A 22,295-nucleotide genomic window follows, 5' to 3' on the forward strand; every position below is an offset into this window, starting at 1 on the left:
GTTTCGGGAAGATAGACAACATGATGTAAATCCCTCTGTTGTTGTAAGCTTAGAGAGATCTCTGACCTCACTACTGAGAAGGAGAGAGAGTGCACTCTGATAAATGCATTCTGTAAATGTCAAGTGACCAAAATTAACTTTATCATTCTAAATGCCATTTTTTCTAATATAGTTTTTTATATATATATTTTTTCTTAAAATAGTAGCTGACAAAAATATGTACAAGGACAAGAATGAATATATATAGGGGCGTGCGATAATGACAAAAAGTGATATGTTGATATTTTCTGGAATTTTGTTGATTACGATAATTAGACCATATTTTGCTAATTGTGTTGTGCTGGTACTTGGACAGGTTTTAATACTGCCTTTAACGAACCGTCATGTTTTTATTTCCTTAGATTGAGCTATTTCAATCTACAAACACCGCGGGTCCCCTTACATGGAAATCGCCACCATGTTTCTACAGTAGCCCTAAACGGACAAACTGCTCTACACAGCACGTTTCGTCTCTTTGTTGCTTTTGCGAATAAAACACTGACACAATGATGAACAAGTACATTAACATTTGCAATAACATTGATTTATTGAATAATTAAATAAATATAATTCCTTGATTTACCTTTGTAAAGAAATGTCATTGCTCTCTGCTGTCTTTACCGACGGCATCTTTAGTGTCGGCCACCATAGCTTCTCTAAAAGGAAGGATTGAGCGGGGGACTGAGCCGTTGGTTGCAACAAACTGCTAGATGCTGCTAAAAATTACACAGTGCACCTTTAAATATCTTCATATTCTGTGATGGTGATTAGTTTTCAGGGCTAACAGAAATTAACTTTTCCAATACGTTTAAATTGATTTTTAGCTTTATAAAGCCCAATTTTTTCTAACCTAATTAAATGTATGCATCATCTTTTGTGTCAGATTCTTAATTAAATTGAATCAATAAATTTAAATAGTAAGACATTATTAGTAAGACATTATTACGACTACGGCTGTTGCAGGTAATAGAAATACTGGAAATTATTTCGGGGAAATGGGGAAAATATACTTAAATTCACCTTGAAATCTAAATGGAAAATTCTTATTTTTTAATGGAATACTGTAGTGTTTATTGTAACTTTGTTGAATTCATTCTATTGTATACTTCATTCTTTTAATTTTTTTTTATTCATGTTCCCTTGTAAACTTTAATCATAAATGGTAACCTCCTCTCCCCCTCAAAACGATTCCTCTTCTCTTCTGGTTATGAGCTATGGCGCAAAGGCGGAGCTAGTGATGTGAGGAGTAAACGCTGGGATAAACAACAGGTGCAAAAACTGAAGCTGATACTTCCATTATAGAAAACAATGCATTGACAAAGTACTGATGCAAACTGAAGCAATGCCTTCATTCGCATTATGATTGGACATGAATGGTTATGACTGGATGTGAGTGGTCCATGTGATAAATCTCAACTCTTGTGTTTATGTGCATTCTGAGTTTGTGTATTAGTCTGAAAATGGGAGTTTTTAGTGAGCAATCAGCTTGGTAAAAATTTTAAGTAAAATTAACTAAAGTAAAATTAAATGTGTATGTATAATACTAGTCAGAAAAAAAATGCCACTCAGAATCAACTCTATATATTTCATTTCAGACACTTGTATTTACATAGACACTCACCGGCCACTTTATTAGTGTATGTTGTGTGTACAAAAATGCCTTGTTAATGTCAAAGGTCAGAGGAGAATGGACAGACTGGTTAGAGATGATAGAAAGGCAACAGTAACTCAAATGACCACTTGTTACAACCAATGTATGCAGAATACCATCTCTGAATGCACAACAGGTTGAACTCTGAAGTAGATGGGCTACAGCAGCAGAAGACCACAGCGGGTGCTGCTACTGTCAGCTGAGAACAGGAAACGGAGGCTACAATTCACACAGACTCACCAAAATTGGACGATAGAAGATTGTAAAAATATTGCCTGGTCTGATGAGTCTCAGTTTCTGCTGTGACATTCAGATGATAGGGTCAAAATTTGGTGTAAAGAACATGGATAATTGAAAAGCATGGATCCATCCTGCCTTGTCTCAATGGTTCAGGCTGGTGGTGGTGGTGTAATGGTGTGGGGGATATTTTCTTGGCACACTTTGGGCCCCTTAGTACCAATTGAGAATGTTTTAAACACCACAGTCTACCTGAGTATTGTTGCTGACCTTCTCCATGCCTTTATGACTACAGTGTACCCATCTTCTGATGGCTACTTCCAGCAGGATAATGCACCATGTCACAAATCTGAGGAATGTTTCGAACGCCTTGTTGACTCTATGCCATGAAGAATTAAGGCATTTCTGAAGGTAAACCGGTACTAGCAAGGTGTACCTTATAAAGTGGCCAGTGAGTGTATGTTTGACATTTGGGTCACTTTGGAGTGTGGCATTACTTCAGGAGTCCAAGTTAATTTCTGACCCTGTTGTGGACCTTATAAATCTTCATCTTAAGTGACACATTACAGATTGACTGTGAATGTGGCACTCGCTCAAGAGCAAATCCCGGACATCTCCAGCAGGTTGACAGCACACAGGAGTCACAGGCTGCATGCTGCATGACAGCTGTGAAGAAATGTACCGTCAAACACCCTCTGCTTTTTTGACTCTAATATCAGAGCCAGATGCCAACAACTTGCAGGGTAATGACCGTATGACTATGCAGTTGAGATTGTTTGTATTACTTATTACAATCTATAACTAATACTATTTAAGAACAAAATGTGTTTGTCCTGCTCTATAGTAATATTCAAAGAGCAGAGGTGAGATATTAAATGATATGGGAGAGAAGCACAACACAGGGAGAGAGAAATAGAGTGATGGACAGAAATGGTGTCTGCCTTCAGGCACTGTAGTAATTGCTGAAGCTGACCGCGTGTGTTAAGGCATCTATCCCTGTTGGGCTGATGCTGGAACTGAGCCGAGTTTATTCCTCCAAGCACTAGAGCATTACATTAACTTACAATTACAGGCTCATCTGGGTCATCGCCTCATAAGGGCTGAAAAATGACTGAATTGTATCAGAAAGATGGTTGGGATAATTCACTAAACACTTGCATCAATTTATTTTCTGTGTTTCAGCACAAAAAACATGGATTTTATTCGCTAACTACTCATAGTCCGACTTAATTAGGCGGCAGTGTTACCCATGAGGTAATTTTTCATGCATGCATATATGTACAGTAAATCAATATCAGTCAAACCAATGAAATATTGCAGCATGGTGGGTTTTATCGCATTGTTTTTGCTGGAAGTTATGCTAGCATACACACATTTCCTTTTTTCAATATTTTGAAGTAATCTTGATAATTAACAGCTCCTTGTAATCTCTCGCCAACCCAACATTTGTAACTACAGTAAACAAAAGGAGCAATGTGTACAGTAATGGAACACCATCCTCCACTCATGATTGTGGCAGATTTATAAATGATCCTGTCATTCAGTCTTTCTCGTTTTGTTATGTGATTTGCATAATTCCTTTACAGAGCCACTGTATTCTTCACCTATAAAGTAAATAAAGCGTATATGACATTCATTTATTAACACAGAAATATGGAACTGAAAGTGACAAGCCTGTATGATGACCCGACTGTGACCGTGCATTAAATACGTAAGCTTAGTACATGGCTCAAAACTGTTATGTAATACAGAGAAATCATGTTTTCTTGGTTTTCTTTGTCCTTTGGGGAAAAATTATTATGTGATTCTAGCGATATTTATGTATGTATATATATGACTTGTTCAAATCTCTGTTAACCTCTGCCTTCCGGGCGGACCTTTTGTCCCCCTCATACTGATCATTACTACAGAAGTGTGAGGAACAACTCTATCTCCTCTTGAATAAATCATGCTCAGGGAGATCTCTGGATGATGACTCATCAATCTGAAAGAATGCTAATATAATCCTTGTTAGCAATGAGTCACGTTATTCAGACGTCTTTACCCATCACCAGATCAGCAGTCTTACATCTGTACATCTAGCGAGAGGAGTGCTGCACATTTCAATCAGTCACTCAGAGTTTTGCTTCCATGCTCACATAATGCCAAACAGTTTCTCAATGATGATTTTTAAACAGAAGTGGAAGTGAGTGAAATGTTGTAAAAAATCTCATCACATGCATCTTTTCTTTAAAGACAGCATGTTTTAATATCATTTTTGAAGAATTTGTTTGAATATCTTCATTAAGTGGGAGGGTTTGATCTGAGAGCGCTCTTCTTGCTCGCCCCTTGGTATTTCTTCTTTTAATTTCCATCTATGTCTGGTGGGGTTTTACAGATACATATAGTTGCACTATATAGTTGTATGGTGGTTATCTATATACAGATAGTGATCAAAGGAGCTCACTCAGCTGCATTAGTAATGGCAGAAGGCTTATTTCATAGTTCTTTCTTTCATTCGGCCTTGTGTATCGTGCTAGACGCAGCTTTAAATAAATGTAATGTTTGGCTTTCTGTACTTTTAAGGCCCCAAATAAGCCCTATAGAATAATATCGAATCAGTCAAGTCTTTTTCTTTCTTTCTTTTTTCTGAGATGGGGCATAGATTTATAGAGGTGTTTCAGGGAGCACAATTTTTGGAAGTTGCAGAACAGATAGAAACTACAATTAAGTAAACAGATTGGTTAGTAGGTAAGTAGATAGATACTGTAAATAGATAAACAGAAACATAGGTAGGTAGCTAGGTAGGTAGGTAGATACTAGAGATACGACGCCTTTTAGTAAAGTGATGCTTTTCTGATGCTTTTGATTGGTTTCGTTTGTTAGAAATTTAGCAAAGTAATCAAATCAGTAATCAGTTACATTACTTTAGGGAGTGATGTGTTAGCAAAAACACATTCACTTGTGCTAAAAAAAATATGAACATGGACTTTAGCTCTTTATATCTGAACATACAGTATACTGGACGTACAAGTCAACATAAATGTACACCACTGTAGCTGTATGAACGAATAGCATGTCAGCCATCATCTCTCCTCTATAGAACCCCTCTCATAGGAAGTAGCACTGAGGGATAAAACTAAAGACTACGCAAGAGGGTTCTGCTCAAATTGTGGATTTAATTGGTCTCCTTTGGTCAAAATGACATGCTCGTAACTGCCTAAAGTGCAGCACATGGCCCTATTACCATTGTGCCCCTGAGCAAAGTGCTTAACCCCAGGTTGCCCCAGAGGGACTGTCCCTGCTTTTGTTATACTTTCAATCCATTACTTCTGAAAAGAAAAAGCTTTTGAAGGACGACATGTTAAATTTGACCTATAATCTATGTCCATTAAGGTTACCCTAACATCATCAAATTAGTGTTAATCATTGATAGAGAGTGAAAATGTTTTCTTTTTAGCTGAGTTACTGTTTGATATATTGCTGTTGATTGTACTGAAGGAATATTTTACACAAAAATTTGAAAATGTGCATCCTCAGGCCATTTAAAAACACATAACTTGCTCACTAAATGGATCCTCTGGAGTGAATGGGTGTCGTCAGAATGAAGAAAAATGTTAATGTAGATGCATGATAATTGACGCATTATTGTGATGTTTGTGTCATCTGTTTAGACTCTAGTTCACTCTCCTGCTATAGAACCATTGGAGAGCAAGTGATGTAATGCTGAATTTCTTAAATTTTTCATTTTTGGGCAAACTATTCCTTTAATACTTGATGGTGAAGCTCTGCCAGGAGCATACTAAACAAACAAACGATTTGCAAAAGTCAGAGATGCGTTGAGTTCTAAGAAACTAGAATGGTTAAACCAGTTATTTTAATGGTAATAAAGTTTATTCTTCATGAAGTTACAGTAAGATCTTGAATTTGATGTCAGTATGGTGACTGTGCAAACACCTGGCCTTCAGCATCTGCTCGCTGAGTTCAGTTCTACCTGATCAAGCTGAGCTAGAGGTGAGGTTCCCACAGCCTTCACACTTCTTATACAGAAGCACAGACTCTGAAGCAGACTATGCTGATGAAGGACATCACACCTTGTTCCTGTTCAGCACTTCAATAGAAAATAAGCAGAGGCCTTAAAAGCACACAATTGTGCACTAAAACATGATCTTTTGAATAAATTATATACTGTATTTAATGTTTAAGTGGCATACATAATCCATAATCTTTCACATGCAAAACACACTTTAAGTCACATTATTTGTGCCATGGTGGATGCTGGTAAATAGAATCTGACAAGCACTAGTGTTTAGTTTTTATTTGTCCTAGTGCTAAATAATACATTGTGTTATATATCCAAATAGGATAGCCTCATTACCAACAGTAAATTACAGTCTCTCAATACATCACAGACAGCGCGCAGACAATGTTTTCCTGTGTGAAACTTTTGGCCAGAGGAGGAATTGAATAGCAAGCTTGACTACACAGTACATTTGCATTCCTCCACATGCGTCTCAGAGCTCACAGGCCCACTTCTCACGCGTAACAAAATCAAGTCGCTGTGGAGCTCTGGGACTCAGCCTTACATGTATTAAGTCATTGCCTTCCTAATCTTGTTAATATTGTCCTACATTGCTGCGCTTATTATTTTGGGATGTGTTCAACACAATTACGCGTGCAGGGCTTGTGTGGACTCTGCGGGGTTGCATCTCACGACTTCGTGCCACCGGGCAGCACAGCTCACTGGAGCAGCGCATGAGTCAGCCCTGTAAATATTTAATAAGAGCTTGGATATTGAGCAGTGGAGCTTTTACAAGGGATTCGCTTTGTAGTGCTGTCATCGCTCTTAATATCACTGTCACATCCTAGAGATCGTAACCTCTTCAATGCTGCGATGCAATGCATCATTCCTTTGATGCTCGGAGTAAAGGCGCTCTGAGGGATTGTTCTGAGACTTTTTGCAAAGCTGAGTGTAAAGATACAGATTAGAATGGATCAAAACTGTTGCTATTAACACCTGCCTGAACAGTCTGTTAATTTGACCCAGATGCCTTTGGGAATCGCTGTGCCTAGTGTAGATCCTTTACTGGGCTCGTTATTCAAAAAGACAGTAATTGTGATTCAACACTGAAAAAAAAATCATGTTCTTACTCAGTATTTTTGACTTGCTGGCCATTGAAACATCCTTAAAGGAAAGTAGTTCACCCAAAAATGAACATTTACGGAACACGTTCAGCAAACTTAAATTTTTAGGACTATTCCATTGAAAACAAGATATTTGGACTCGAATGACGTTAGGTCTGGTTTTCAAAGAAATCTAAAAATACTGATTGAGGTTAATGCTTATGCAAAATAGGAAAAATAAACTTATTTTAAAGGTGCCGTTAATATTTTATATCTTAAGCTTTAGTATATTTTATCCTTCCTTTTGGTGAAGAGAATTATTTAAAAAACAAGACACGTTTTTTTTTTTAAATTAAGCACACGTGATCCCTATCATTTAATATTTTCTTGTGAAGTACACATGTGAATTTCATGTAAAGTACTTGAAGTACACCAGAAATCTGAGATATGCACTTAAATGTAAATATCTTTGTATAATGACCACTAAACTTGACATTTTATTAAAATTTTAGGTGCTTTATTTAAAAAGTTTGATTTTTTTAATTGCCATTTATTTCACAATCTCACAAAACCCTGCAATTCCATCATCGACCTCTGGTGGCTGTGACCTTTTGTTTGGGAAACACTTCCTTCGAATATTTTTAACAATAAACAGTATTTTCTAATCTGGGCTGCTCCAGGCCTGGGACGACATTTTTATAGGTGAACCTTCTACATGCACTCAGAATACAGAATCTGTCTGAATACAGTAAAACAGCTCAAGGCAAGCTTCCTCCACAGAGCATGAATCATTTTACTGTAATTGCAAAGGGTAAGGGTGACTATTTCCTCCTCCTCTTTGCAGCGCATGAAAGATCAAGTCCAATCGAAAATCCTCTCCAGTCCGGTACCACTCTTTCTTATTTCATTAGCCATCATCAAAAGTGCATCTGCAAGGCCTTTGTTATTCCCATTACCGCCCCATAAAAAGGCATCAAATTGGCTATTACCCTGACCTAATGAGAAAATGTCTGCTTCAGTGGAGGAGAGAAGACATTTATGAAAACGATGGTGCCAGAAATGACGATGAGAAATGATGTCTGGCTAACACGCAACCATTCTTTGCCTCCATCAATCAACATTTATCCAACACCCATAGGAATATAATATTCCCTTCTCAAGAGGGGACCACCCACTATCATGTCTCCAGTAGATTTGATTAGGCCATGAATGTGAAGTAATGCAGAACTGATGGAGCTTGACGCTCATGGAGATCAAGTAAGACTACAGAGGCAGTGCTAAAAGCCGAAGAGATAATTTCATAATTTCGCATGCATCCTCTCAACTCCAAATCATATCATCTTTGCTTATGGACACTTTTCCACATCCGTGGTTACCATCCACGTTTACTGTGGGAAAAAATAAAAATAAAAAAAACAGTTTGGATATTCTGCTTAATGTCATCTTTTCTGTTTCATGCCAGAAAATATCAACAAAGGGCATCATCAAAAGAACAATTTCTTAATAATTACATATTTATATTTGTAAAATTAAACATGTATTTTCAGTCACTTCTGACCAATTAAATGCATTCTTGCAAGATTGAGTAAAAAAATATCAAATAAATAAACTTACTGATCCCAAACTTTTGAATGGTAGAGTTTTTTTTAAAGACCCCCCCCCACCCCCAGTTATGTTTACATTTCTTTACATCATCCTTTCCCATTTTCTCTCTCTTTCTGAATTTTTTTCTTCTTTAGTTTCCCCTAAATTCGCTATTTCCACATAGTCTGTGTAATGCAGTGAGACTCTCGATTCTGTTAGCTCAGCTTCTTCTAGTTTATCGTTTGCTTGCATGACCTTTAAACCATTGTGAACTCAGTCATTGAAAAATGAACCTAATCGATTACCTATAAACTCGGACTTATCCTTTAATTACTCACTAAACACATGTCTCATGTACATCATGTCGAATTGAATTGTATTTGTAATTGTGTTGCAATTAGCTCTAGGAAACTGTTTAAATGACCCTGTTAGTTTTCATTCTGGTGTTTGTAATCGTGTGGGTTGGCACGTAATCGCCTTATGTGCATACATTTCTAGACTACCAGACAAGTTTAAAGTATGTCTCAGTTGATGACTCTTTATTGCACTCGTTCATATTGATAACACTAGTAAAAACAGGCAGACGACTGACACACGGATGAATCATTGGCCCAAAATTGATCTGCGTCGCTGGTGTCTCGGCTAGAAATGAATTGCTGCATCAGAGTGCAGACGGTACTATCATCACTCAGCCTCCGTTCACTCACATGTGCAGTTAATTAATGCTTTGGTTTGCATAGACCGTTAATGTTGATCAAGCTCCTGCTGGTCTTTGCCATGCGTGTCAAAAGCGGGTGAATGTGAGGATGATTGGTGCACAGACCCTGCTCTGTTCTCTGAAGGACTGGGCTCTTGTCAGTCACTGATGTGATTTGAAGTGCCTCTCGCTTTCCACTGGAACCTTACCTCTCTGCTGATGCTGTTCATCCTTTCTGTCTGAGCCATTTTTTCCTGTCCGCCCTCTCAGAACATACTGGTAACAAAATAACAATAGATTTCAGAAACTATTTTGGTCTGCGTTTCCATGGAAACGCTCGGGTGTAAGTTGGGATAGGATTAGGGGGATATTGCCAATGTTTTCTGGCAAAGATATATTAGCAGACTAAAAAGCTACATAGCTGGCTGTGGCGTTGAATAGAATTTCTGTGTATACTTGAAACATTCTTTGACATTTGGCAGATTTTATTAGTTCTTAATATATTAATCCTAACATTACTAATGTTTTTGACAATAATAATAGTTATAATATAGTAATAAAAATAAAATCACAACCCACATTTCTCTCCAGATACTTCTAGACACTCTCACTTGAGTCTAGCCCTTGATTTTTATATATAGCAGCTTTCTAAAGTGCCCTTCTGTGATCTGCAGCTCTTCTGTACGCCACCATCTTTGGAAACGTGACCACCATCTTTCAGCAGATGTACACGAACACCAATCGCTACCATGAGATGCTGAACAATGTGAGAGACTTCCTGAAGCTCTATCAGGTGCCTAAAGGACTGAGCGAGAGAGTTATGGACTACATTGTGTCCACATGGGCCATGACCAAAGGCATAGACACAGAGAAGGTGGGTAACCTGCTCCTCTTTCTGATGTATTTAGCAAATACCTCATTAGCCCTAATGAGGGAAATTATAATTTTTCTTCTTATTGAATATATTAATATATTAATATATATTAAGAAACATATTTTGTTGGAAATAAATTGGGGTATTTTAATTTTGATCTAATACAAAGATTGGAGGGATATTTGAAAAACCCTTATATACAATAGTGGCATTATTTATGCAGGTTTATTCTCTGCAAACATGGGCCATCGTGGCTGTTTTCATCAGTGTTTTTTGTGAAAGACACATTTGGAAAACTTATTTTAATTTAGCTAAGCAAGGCTAAGAATGTGGTTTTGATCATGGATTACAGTGTCCTCATCTCTCTTTCTGATGAAGACATTTGGATGTAAGCAGTGCAATCCCAAATACTGAACTAAAGAGAAATGCTATCATGCTGTGAGAAATGTCAAACTTAAAATAAGGGAGGTGGAGAAAAGCGGGCCATCTTTTTTGTGTAAGTGTCTCTCCATCAAGACCTCCTTTTGTATTTCATTCTAAAAGAGGAATGGAAATTGCATAATATCCCAGGAGACATCAACCCTCAGGGAATGTAGTAGATCTATTCAACCTCTAGCTCAAATTTAGACTTCTCTGATTTTCATGCAGTGTGGGGTGAGAAATCCTCTCCATTTATTTATGTATGGCACTGGACATAAGAGACAAATTTAAACATTTTCAAAAAGACAGCAGAGATGGACATGTGCAAAGCAATAAATGTACATGTTGTGACTTTTCATTTAGCAGAACATGTTCCAAAAGCCTAGATATTTGTTATACATGTGTATAACAGTGTTCATTTGCATTGTTTATCATGACCTGAGTAGTAGATCAGAATTTGAATATAGATTAATAGGCCTTGTACAGGTAATGGAGGCACAAAGTGTAATTTGTTTCTGCATTTGTAATTGCATTCTTGTGAAGTCAGGTCAAGTGTATTAGATCTTTTCCATGCACAGAACAGCCTACATGCGTGTGCATCTCCACATTATGGAAACATTAGCTTGTAAAAGCATCCAGAACATGCCTAATTTTTTATGGGCACTTGATGTAATATTAATGCCATTCTGCAGGAGATTTATTAACAACGTACATACAGTACAATACGTACAACAATAATTGCAGCCATTTCAAGTGCAAAAAAGCTTAATACATGCTTCTTTCGGCCATTAAATAATACCAACACAAATACCTGTAATTTGATGAGTGCATAAGTTAGGGAAATCACATTGCGAGATTCATTTGGACACTTTCCTCCCATAAATTTTGTGTCTGAAAAGAAAACTCCTACAAATGCATATTCAGTAATATGCATTCAGAAATGGCAAAAAGTTAAATAATTATATATATATATATGATGAGTTCAGATGCAAAAGACTCTAAATGCCATCTGAAATTTATGTCATTTTTATATATTAAGTTAAACAGGTAAATAATATTTTTTGTATATTCACATCGAATGTACAGATATTAATATGATTTATTAATACTTAATAAATTCTATAAACCCCTATTTTATATAATTTGACTTTGTTATTGACAAAATCAAATTTACTTAGCTGTCAAGACGCCACAGAGACTTGATTCCTGTACTGTAATCAATACTGAGGCCCTCAGCTAAATGAGACACTTAGGCTCATTAATGAGCCACTGTATTTGGGTCCTTATTGGAATCAATAAACTGTTAAAAAAACCTATGATTTACAGAAAGAAACAGTTCTAATCATCTTTTGTTATTATACATAAAAGTTAATTGTTAAACACTTGTGTCAGAGGCAGCTGATCATGGTATGCTAATAGCATAACAGTATAAACATTATTGAATATTTTTAGAACCTCAGGTTCTTCAACTCGGTGTTAACTGTAGACTGCACGCAAGTGAAATATTCAGAAATTGACATTTCCAAATATCACCAGCAACTGAACATGTTTCTGTTTGACTTCTTTTTTCTCTCTAGACCTAAGTAATGAAGCGCAGTAAGGCAAAATAAACTCATTGCTTACAAATGGATTTCTGTGCTCTAGCCTATCATTTTAATTACTGACGTACTCCACGTTATTATCTGACTCTCTGTAATACTTGATTCTGATTGGTTAATCAAGATGTTCTGCAGTAAAATATCACATATCACTCATATCGCTCCATTGTCTTTTTTCTCACAAATTTAAAACATTTTAAGTTTGAATAAATTTTCAGTCTTTGTTTGTTTGTTCTTTTATTTATTTATTAATTTATTCACTGTATGATTTTATAATTTTTTATCCAGATTATTTTACATATTTGACCTTACATTTTATATATATTATTATAATTTTTAATTTACATAAGTAGCTGTATATATATATATATATATATATATATATATATATATATATATATATATATATATATATAAAGGGGCATCCTTATGTATGTAGCCAAAAATTCTATAATATGAAATTGCAGCTCCAAAAAACAACAAATTCAGGTTTTATACCAAGTTAAGAGAATATGTCATTAAGACATGAATTTTCTTGCTTTACTCGCTAGGTTCTGTCCATCTGTCCTAAGGACATGCGTGCAGACATCTGTGTGCACCTCAACCGCCAGGTGTTCAACGAGCACCCCGCCTTCCGGCTGGCCAGTGACGGCTGTCTGCGCTCTTTGGCGGTGGAGTTCCAGACCACACACTGCGCTCCAGGAGATCTCATCTTCCACGCAGGGGAGAGTGTGGACACCCTTTGCTTTGTGGTTTCTGGATCGCTGGAGGTCATTCAGGATGATGAGGTTATTGCCATTTTAGGTGAGTTAAGTCATTCTTTTAGATTTTTGTGTTGTTATGCTATTTTAGTATCCATTAACTAATATAACATTATTAATATTAGTTTTTACTTTAAGATTTTCATTTTCATTCTTTAATTTCAGTTTACTTTAGTAATCTTAGTAATGTGCATTTATTTTAATTTTTTGTGTAATTTCAGCACTTAAATTGTAAAAATGTATATATATATTCAGGTTCCAAAGCTTTTCAGTTTGTGTTTTTATTTTATTGTATTTTATTTAATTTTTCTTCAATCAATGAAAATCTTAGATTTAAATAATAGCAAGACTGGCAAAGTTGCCATTGTGACAACTTACCCCATATATAGTGACAACATTCCCCATTGTGGTCACAAGAAATCAACTGTGTGTTCAATAAACTGTATCTGTTTCCTTAGCCAATAATGTTGAAAAAACATTATGATGCTTAAAATTTTAAGCAGCCTGAATATTCTTGAAAACAAATACAAAACACTGTTTTATTGTAATATATACTTTACTACTGCTGTTAATATTTTCTGCACAACATCCCATATTCTCATTAAACTCAAGAAAGCCCAACGCTGCATAATTAGCCAGTTTGTTTTACAGTAATACTTCAGAGCTCTACAGGTTTTTCCTGAGGGCACACACCGCAGCTCCAAAACATATCAAGCTTTGGATAATTGCAGGAAAAGATCAAACTTATAAAGTGCACAATACTAATGCAGTGGGTCCTAAAAGATGGTTTTCACGCAGGATCTTGAAAAGTGAACTTGCTAGAGTTAATTCTCCAAAGTAACATAAAAGCCCACAGTCTGCTCCTTGCGTTATATGTGGCATTTGTTACTCTGTCCACGCTGTCTCCTTATCCTGCAGTAATGGAACTGTGGGGACCGATTCTCCGTCCATTGATTGTTGAGTCTTTTGTTTCACAGGGATGTGCACTGATAGTTCACACAGTCTCCAGTGCAGCCAGTGCTCTAACAATGACCAGATTTGTTGTCAACAGAAAAAGGCATATTTTTAGGCATGCAAACCGTTCTTGTAAAAGATGAGTAAGTCCTGGCTTGTAAACCTCTTATTAAAAATGGACTAAACAATAACTATCCAGACATTGTTGATTTGTCCAATTGTGTACAGCTTTATTTTTGTCTCTGAAACAAAAGGACAGTTACTAGCTCTGTATTTAACTCTGAGCCTGGAACCAATTCCACTATGAACAATAAAAACAACACGTGCGCATACAGGCACATTTGAAAACTTTTCTCTTTCTTCGAATGGAGAATTTCTTGATCTCTTCATCTCTCGAGTCTTGCTGATGTACCGCTGCCACAAGAATGTGACGTGCCCTTCACTGACTTAACTGCAAACGACATGACATTAGACCTTATGAGACACTGTAGAGAGGACGTTAACATCCCTTCTCTCTAATGGGGATTTGGATCAGATGCTCTTTTGCTTTAATGATTATGAAATGAAATAAGAATCAAACACTGTGAGTTAATTAGCCCCAAGGCGTTTACTTGAACCCACCAGACTAAACCTGCTGGGCTCCTAATGATGCCCCTCATCAAAAGCACTGAACACTGGGTACTTTGTACAGATTCTCTCCTGAGTGTGGTGTGTGAACTTAGAAGATCCTGCACCTATGCCAATGTAAGAGCTATGGAAACTTGTGTCTGCAGTGGAATAAAATTAATTATTATTAGGTATTTGGGTCTATTTATCACACAAGTCTGAACTGTAGAATACACATTTTTATACAGTTTTATTGTATTTTCTTCGCTTAGTTTGCATGTCATAATTCTGTTTTGTTTTGTTTTTTGCTATGGAATAACACATGTTCCTTTTCTTGTAATTTTGAGTTAGCATCTTGCAATTGCAGAAAAATGAAATGTTGTCAAGTCTTGATTGAACACATTGTGTAAATTCACAGTGCATGGTGGGAAAAGCATCCAGGCAAATTGAAAGGGTTTGCATACTTTTTCCTGCAACTTTATTTCTGATGTTGTTTCAAACTAGACTGCCTGTCTCCTGTCCTAGGTAAGGGTGATGTGTTTGGTGATGTGTTCTGGAAGGAATCCACACTGGCGCATGCCTGTGCTAACGTGAGGGCTCTGACATACTGCGACCTGCATGTCATCCGGAGGGACGCGTTACTCAAAGTGCTGGAGTTCTACACGGCCTTCGCCAACTCCTTCTCCCGAAACCTCATCCTCACCTGCAACCTCCGCAAGCGGGTAAATATCACGTACTAATGGCAACAGACTTTTGCTGAATCCCTTCTTAAAAGCCTTGGAAAATAGAACTCTAACATGATCGCCCACTTTTTCTCAAGTCTTGGTTTTTTTCCTGCATTGGCATTTGACATAAAACATCTAGACATTAGAAAACTTTAATAAAACCAACCAGCTCTAAGATGAATTACATGATGATAATCTTCAATTTAAAGCAAAAAGGTACAGTAGACAAAAACTAAATACAAAGAAAAAAGACAAGAATGTTCACTGCTTTATGAGTGAAATAAAGCACTTATTTTTTATATTTCTTTCTTCTGTTGCCATATCAGTCATATTTTTTTTTGTTTTCGAGATTCAAGCACATCCTGGTGCACTTTGACCTGAATGTGTGTTGAGAAGTCCTGCTGTGTGCTTTGTTGGAACGAGTTCAGAGCTCTGTTGTGGCTTTCAGACCTGACCTCACATTCCTTAAATACATAAATGATTCATTCTGACAGACCGCCCATGGAGAACTTTGGGTCTCTTGACAAAAGAAAGATCCTGTGCTCTCACAACACAATTAGAAGACCTTAGCTGTGCACCTTACTGCCACTGAGTTACATAATTAGTGAGCATTGTGTAAAACTATATTTAGATCCAAAATGCCTCTATAGCTGCATCTAATCCATATTATTGAGGAAACGATGCACTGAAATGAGGTATGTTAATGTCATTTTTAAATAACGAGGGAAGGGAGATCCTTCTTGTATGTTTTCAAGTAAACAAAATAAATGACTACATTCTTTCATAGAACTGCTGGGCTTCTTGGACACAGACAAGAATTCCTCTGGCCATAGCAAAAAAGGACCTGTCTAATGAGAGGATACTTTGCTAAGGGCACAAAATAATTGATTTAAAGGCTTATGGTTCTTCAAGGTCTCTGAGTAAATTTGAGTTCATGAATTTTGCATGCAGTTGATTTGTAGAGCTTGGGATATGGCTTTCCTTACTAGATTACATGCTTTCACTCCTAATGAAAAATTCTTGTCGTATTAATACTTTTGGTTTTTAATGTACAGTACATACAGTGATTTTACTGTTGAATATTATTTGAATATGCTATCTTAGACTATAGATCCATTGTTTATATTAGACTTCATTAAGAAGCATCATTTATAGTGATCAGGCTGAGGTGAAAATAGTGTGAGGTGTTATAAGGGCAGACTGTTGGTTCTTTGTTGGTGGAGTGAGAGAGGTGCCCCATCGCCCCGCTGCGCTCAGTCGACTGGGTAACGCTGCTGATGGGCTGGCTTTATTGAGGAGAAATGCCCCCCCACAGCGCACACTCTGAATAAAGCATGAGTCAAATCAGCAGGAATACACACACACACACCAACTAACACACACCACACACTTTTATCATGCATGATAATAAGAAGAGGCTTGGCCTCCTACTTATATTATTATGTTATTGTCATCTCACTTGCAGGTCAGAAACTTAAATTTGTAGTTAAAGCATATGAAATATTTGATTGTATATTATATAAGTAATTACTGGACTATTTAATCATATCTGAATAATAATATATTATATTCATATTAATGCAAACACAAAAATACAGAAAAATGTATAATAATTTAAATAACTGTATATACTGTATGTGTGTGTGTGTGTGTGTGTGTGTGTATATATATAACTTTAAAAAAATATTTCTGTGTGGCAAAGCTGAATTTTCTTCAGTGTTACATGATTATTATTATTAACATTTATTATTATAAAAAAATATTATTATAAAAAAAAAATATTAGACTTTTATTATTCATTTTCTTGGATGAGTAGAAAGTAAAAAAAGAACATGTATTTGAAAATGTATTTTTATTTTTTTATTATGTGTTTTCTGTCACTTTGGATCACTTTTAATGCATCCTTACTGAATAAAGTGATTAATTACAAAATCGTATTCACCCTAAAAATCCTGGATTTTTTTTTCACTGAACTTAACACAGTGCATTCTGGGGATGGGCGAAAGATATTTGTGATGATGCCTTAGAATTTGGCTAAAAAGAGGTGTTTTAGGAGGCGGCATTATTATAAAAATAAAAGATTCACAGCCCAAGTTCTCACACTTTCTTTAAAGGTTTCTTCAGCTGTCCTTCAGACTCCCTCATTATCACTTATCTCTGCTGGTCAATGTCTGAACGGCTCACTGAGGTCCTGATTGTAAGGAGAAAAGCTCATTGAAAGCCCTGTAAATATCTCTGAAGCAAAGGTCACTCTAAAAGAGCCACAGAGCCCCAGGCCTTTTGCCACTAGTGTGTTAGTGAGTGAATTTTTCCACAGCTTTATATCCAGTCATGGATTAGCTGTGTGGTGTGCTTTGTAAAGAACTGTTCTTGTGAACTCTCTCTTTTTTAGTTAAAGTAACTCCTGTGGTTCATGATGGTTAGAGTAGATCGCATTAAGCTTTGTGGAGCTGACGAGCTTTGATGGTTTGATATTGACAGACATAGTTCGGCAGTTTTAAAGGAAATGTCTGAATATATCAATCCTGTTTCGAGGCCGTTGTTCAGTAGACCAGTGGTTCTCAAACTTTTTACAGCCGGGTACCCCCTAGGGCATTTAACATTCTTCTACTCACCCCCTCTCTCCCACTTTGACTGCAGTCACACCTTTTCTATTAAAGGACAATATTTGCCCCCTTAAATTTATTTACAGGTGCAATTTTTTTTTTTTATAGAGGCAAAGATTTTCTATCCTTATTAATTGTGTTTAATGCCATTTTCTTAACATTCCATTGTGTATTATTAATATAATAAATAAAGCAAAAATTATGGCAAATGGAAGTGGTACTTGTAGGTGTAAAAATAAATCCGCCAATAGGTGGTGGCAAGTCAGTGTCTTAATGAGAATCATTCTTTCTTTCATTCATGCATTCATTCATTCATTCAGTAATGAAGAGAAATGCTGTAGTTGTGAATGGATTATTAATCACTGACTCTCAGAATCATTAAAAGCCGCAGATTCATTCACTAACGAAATTCCTGCTTGGAGACGCACACCAGATAATAGGATTTCGTTGGAACTATTATTATTTGTTTCAAATTATATAATAAACAGGATGTTAAATATTCATGAAATATTACCTATTTTGTTGAACTGATGTAAAAATGTATGTCACGTTTGCTATCGTTCGGATATTTAGGGAAATGTGTATTCTTGCTCGTATTAACATGAAAAAAAATTACATGTCTGTCAAAGAGAGTTTAAATTGATCTTAATGTACAGTCCATGTAAATATTTGCTCTACTTTAAAGATACATTGAACAGCAGTGTGATTTGCTAAAGCAGCATATTCAGCGGGCATCCAGCTTGTGTAAATGGCGTCAGTTTTGACCGCAGAAGATGAGTTAGGCTGATTGGACATCATGTATTTGAGAGTTTACGTGGCACTCCCATTTTCCTGTTTTTACATTAGAAGCAGCATTTTGCTTGTCAGAAATACATCTGACAATAAATCTGTTCTGTTTTAATGTTAACTTTAAGTTGGGGTAGAATGAATGCCAAAAATTTGGTTTGCGTTCCCCCTCCGTTACCTCACGTACCCTAGTTTGAGAACCACTGCAGTAGACGATCCTTTTGCTAGATCAGCAGACAATACAAGCCAGTCTCAAACGAACTGTTGTCTTTGGCTGCTGATTAGTGTCAGATCGGAGTCTTTTTTTGCCCGAGCTGATTCATCTAGACAGCAAACGCAAAGAGGAAGCAGAATCCTCCACACCTGCCACGCTTTCCTCCTAACAAGATTTACAAGGCCTTTGGAAAGCTGCAAACCCCTGCCAATAAGGTGGGCGAAGCAACTTTATCATCCCCTCCATTACCAACAGGACAGGCAGAGAGATGCTCTCTCAGCAACAAGAGTAAGATTCATAAATTCAGAAATCCTCAGAACACAGTGCATCCAGAAAATAAGCCGTGCTTAATAGAACAGCTCACTTGTTTGGTGCATTGGTGCATTGTCCCACAGTGAATCCTTTTAAGAATTTTACATTCATGGATCTTTTACATCTATTTTTAATGCCTTGCAAACATGAACGTTTGGATTTCTGTGATGCACTCTACATTGTTGTTGCAAATTCTGAGGATTTGTCACCAAGGTAATGTTATCTAGCTGGATGACATGGATAGGGTTTTTTCAGATTCTTCCCAAAATTGCATGCTAGTCTCGGAGGCATCCGTATGAATGTGTATGTACTGTTTTGTTCTGTTCAAAAGTTTGGTATTAGTAAAATTCTTTAAATGTGACAAGGCAAGCAGTATAGCAAGGGCACATACTGTAAGGGCACAAACTGCTGTTAGGGTGGTGTCACATACCGTACATAGGCATCTAAAAACCTGACGGAGAATATGCAAGTATTAGCTCATTTTGAGAGATTTTGTGGAAGAAAAGTGGTCAGTTGTATCCTAGAGGAGGCAAGACACATTTTTTCCATTTGTCTTTAGTAAATAATGAATAGAAACAATTACAGCTGCTCCGTCTCATTGCCAGAAGGCAGTACTGAGGTATCCGTACAAATTTTTCCTGTAATCTGGGCAGGACATGTTCAGCATTGTTATGTAAATAATGAGACTGGCTGATCTTATGCTGCAGGCTGTTTCAGTTTTCTTAAATCTTTGTTGATAAGTTTGAAAAGCAAAGCAAGTAGATCACTATAATATTTTCTGTGGCCACTGTGGATATTATCGATAAAAATAGTAACTCTAATGGGCCATATACCTTCTCTTACAGAATTACTTCAGGGATACATCTTAACTTCAAAGGCAATATCTCAGTGCACCAAAATTACTTTTGAAGGATCCATGAAGCTACATTTGTCCTGATCTCCAGTCTATATTACATTCTTGAAACTTTGTGGCGACATTAAATAAGTTTAATAATAATGGAAATTAAGTATGGTTAAGTAGATTATATCTGAAACTTGATATAGCAAACATGAAAAGCAGTGGAAAAGTTCTTTTCACTTTAAAAATGAATCATAAATGTGCATTTTTCACCAAAATGTTCATAATCAAACTCACACTTGAGAAAATAATAATATAATAAATTTTAGACAACTCTTTTATGATTTTCTCTTTTGTTATTGTCTTGAGACACTGACTTTATTCCACTTGATTGTCATTAAATCTGTGCTGATCCAGAAATGATCCTTTTAGACTAGTTGAGGTTGGCTTGGAGGTTTGTGGGAGGAGACATGAATTGATTAAATGCAGCTTTTTGGCTCCAAGAGTAAAGGCCAAGATAGGTATTGATCCCCAAAGAGAGACTCTAATTTTATGGCTTGCAAAATGGCACAGGCTCTCTGTAGCCGATGTATTCTTGACAGGAAGCATTATAGGTGAGTGAAAAGTGGCACTTGAATGTCTGAATGCAGAAAAATGGACGCGATCGTCTGAAAGGGACTATCTTAGTCCTTACTTTGAAGTAGTGGGCAAAAATCTGCTGATTGGCTGGCCGTGATTGGAAAGTGCTGAGCGGGCGTTCCTGGGCTGGTGATTCCTTAACATTGGGATGGGATGGGGGGTGGACCCTGTCTCTGGCAGATCTTCAGCTCTTGCTATAGTTAAAGCAGCAAAGCGGAGGAGTGTTGAATGGGAGGGGGGATGCAAAGGAAGGATAAATGCCTGCCAGATCCCATTAATCTTCACTGTTGGATTTTGCTGTGTTTGGAATACTCAATGCACTTTTGTTTCAATTCCCTTTGCTTTTTGCCTTTACATCCATTTGCACTGCAGAAAATCATCTGAATCTTTCAAAACTCAGGGACACATGTCAGATCTCCTACAGTGATTATCGCTGAGTTGTTTTACACCCAAACATATGTAATAGAGCAACACCAACCATCAAAACAACTACCCTTGTGGGTCTCAGTCTTCACAGTTTATTTGCCCCTTTATTTCTACGCAATGTGTGACTTATTTTCTACCATTACACAGTAATATACTTTTTGTGTTTGTTGTGCTTAAAGCAAAAGTGCTCAGTCTAAAAAATATTTCCATTCCTGCTTTAACACCAACAAAGGCGTGTTAGAAATACATGACTGCCTACATTTCTGCAAAACTTACCCATACACACATTTCAGTTTCCACGTGAAATGAATATGGCAATAAAAACACCCACAGTTTTTGCTCCTTTTCACACAAATTATGGTTATGATATTGATACAGGAGTCAAAAGAGCTCAAAGCCTTGTATAAGGAAGTTAAAACAGCACGGTAGCTTCAGCAAACGAGTTTTCAACTCACGTTTGCTTTTGTTAACATTGTCAGTTAGGTTTAGGTTTCAGTGTAGGTGGAATGTTCATTTTAAATGCAGTAGAGGACATCTCGTTTCTAAACTGCCGAGATACGTACAACAAACAACATGCAGTAAAACGCTGCCAGAGATTTTTTTGTTTGTTTGTTTGTTTTATATACTGTATATGAAAGTGACGTGAAATACAGCCAAGTATGGTGACCCATACTCAGAATTTGTGCTCTGCATTTAACCCATCCAAAGTGCACACATACAGCAGTGAACACTCACACACACTGTGAACAGACACCCGGAGCATCCGTGGAGCAGTTGGGGGTTCGGTGTCTTGCTCAAGAGCACCTCAGGCGTGGTATTGAAGGAGGAGAGAGGGCTGTACATTCACTCCCCCACATACAATTTCAGCCGGCCAGAGACTCGAACTCACAACCTTTGTGTTAAGAGTCCAATCTCTAACCATTAGGCCATGATAGACATTTCAGTGGGACTGTTCAGAAATGTTAACTAAATGAGAACCAGAATCAGTAAGTTACCATGTTATTTCATTCTGCTCATGGGATAGCAGATTAAAATTAGGGCTTTAGACCACTTTCCTCGACTTGCATCCCAGTCCACAGATACTTAATTTATCTTCAGCTGCAAATAGATGTAGTTTCAACAGTTTCTAACAAAACTAAAGCATCAACAGCTGTACAAAAGACCGCAGAGACTCAAAAACTTTCAACAGCTGCTGTTACTACACCTCAGCGGGGCTAATGTGAGT

At 36.9% G+C, this 22,295-nt stretch overlaps 1 protein-coding gene across 4 annotated transcripts in view; it reads left to right on the forward strand.

Annotated features, from left to right (window-relative positions):
• kcnh5a (potassium voltage-gated channel, subfamily H (eag-related), member 5a) overlaps nucleotides 1-22,295 on the forward strand; it is a 79,085-nt gene that overhangs the window by 42,545 nt on the left and 14,245 nt on the right. For all 4 annotated transcript variants that reach the window (XM_026291250.1, XM_026291249.1, XM_026291251.1 and 1 more), the window contains 3 exons: nucleotides 9,986-10,185; nucleotides 12,755-13,007; nucleotides 15,050-15,246. In XM_026291250.1, the coding sequence (XP_026147035.1) occupies nucleotides 9,986-10,185; nucleotides 12,755-13,007; nucleotides 15,050-15,246 (650 nt within the window). The remainder of the gene's footprint in view (nucleotides 1-9,985; nucleotides 10,186-12,754; nucleotides 13,008-15,049; nucleotides 15,247-22,295) is intronic.

Source organism: Carassius auratus, chromosome 20 (assembly GCF_003368295.1).
Source record: "Carassius auratus strain Wakin chromosome 20, ASM336829v1, whole genome shotgun sequence".
Classification (NCBI taxonomy): domain Eukaryota; kingdom Metazoa; phylum Chordata; class Actinopteri; order Cypriniformes; family Cyprinidae; genus Carassius; species Carassius auratus.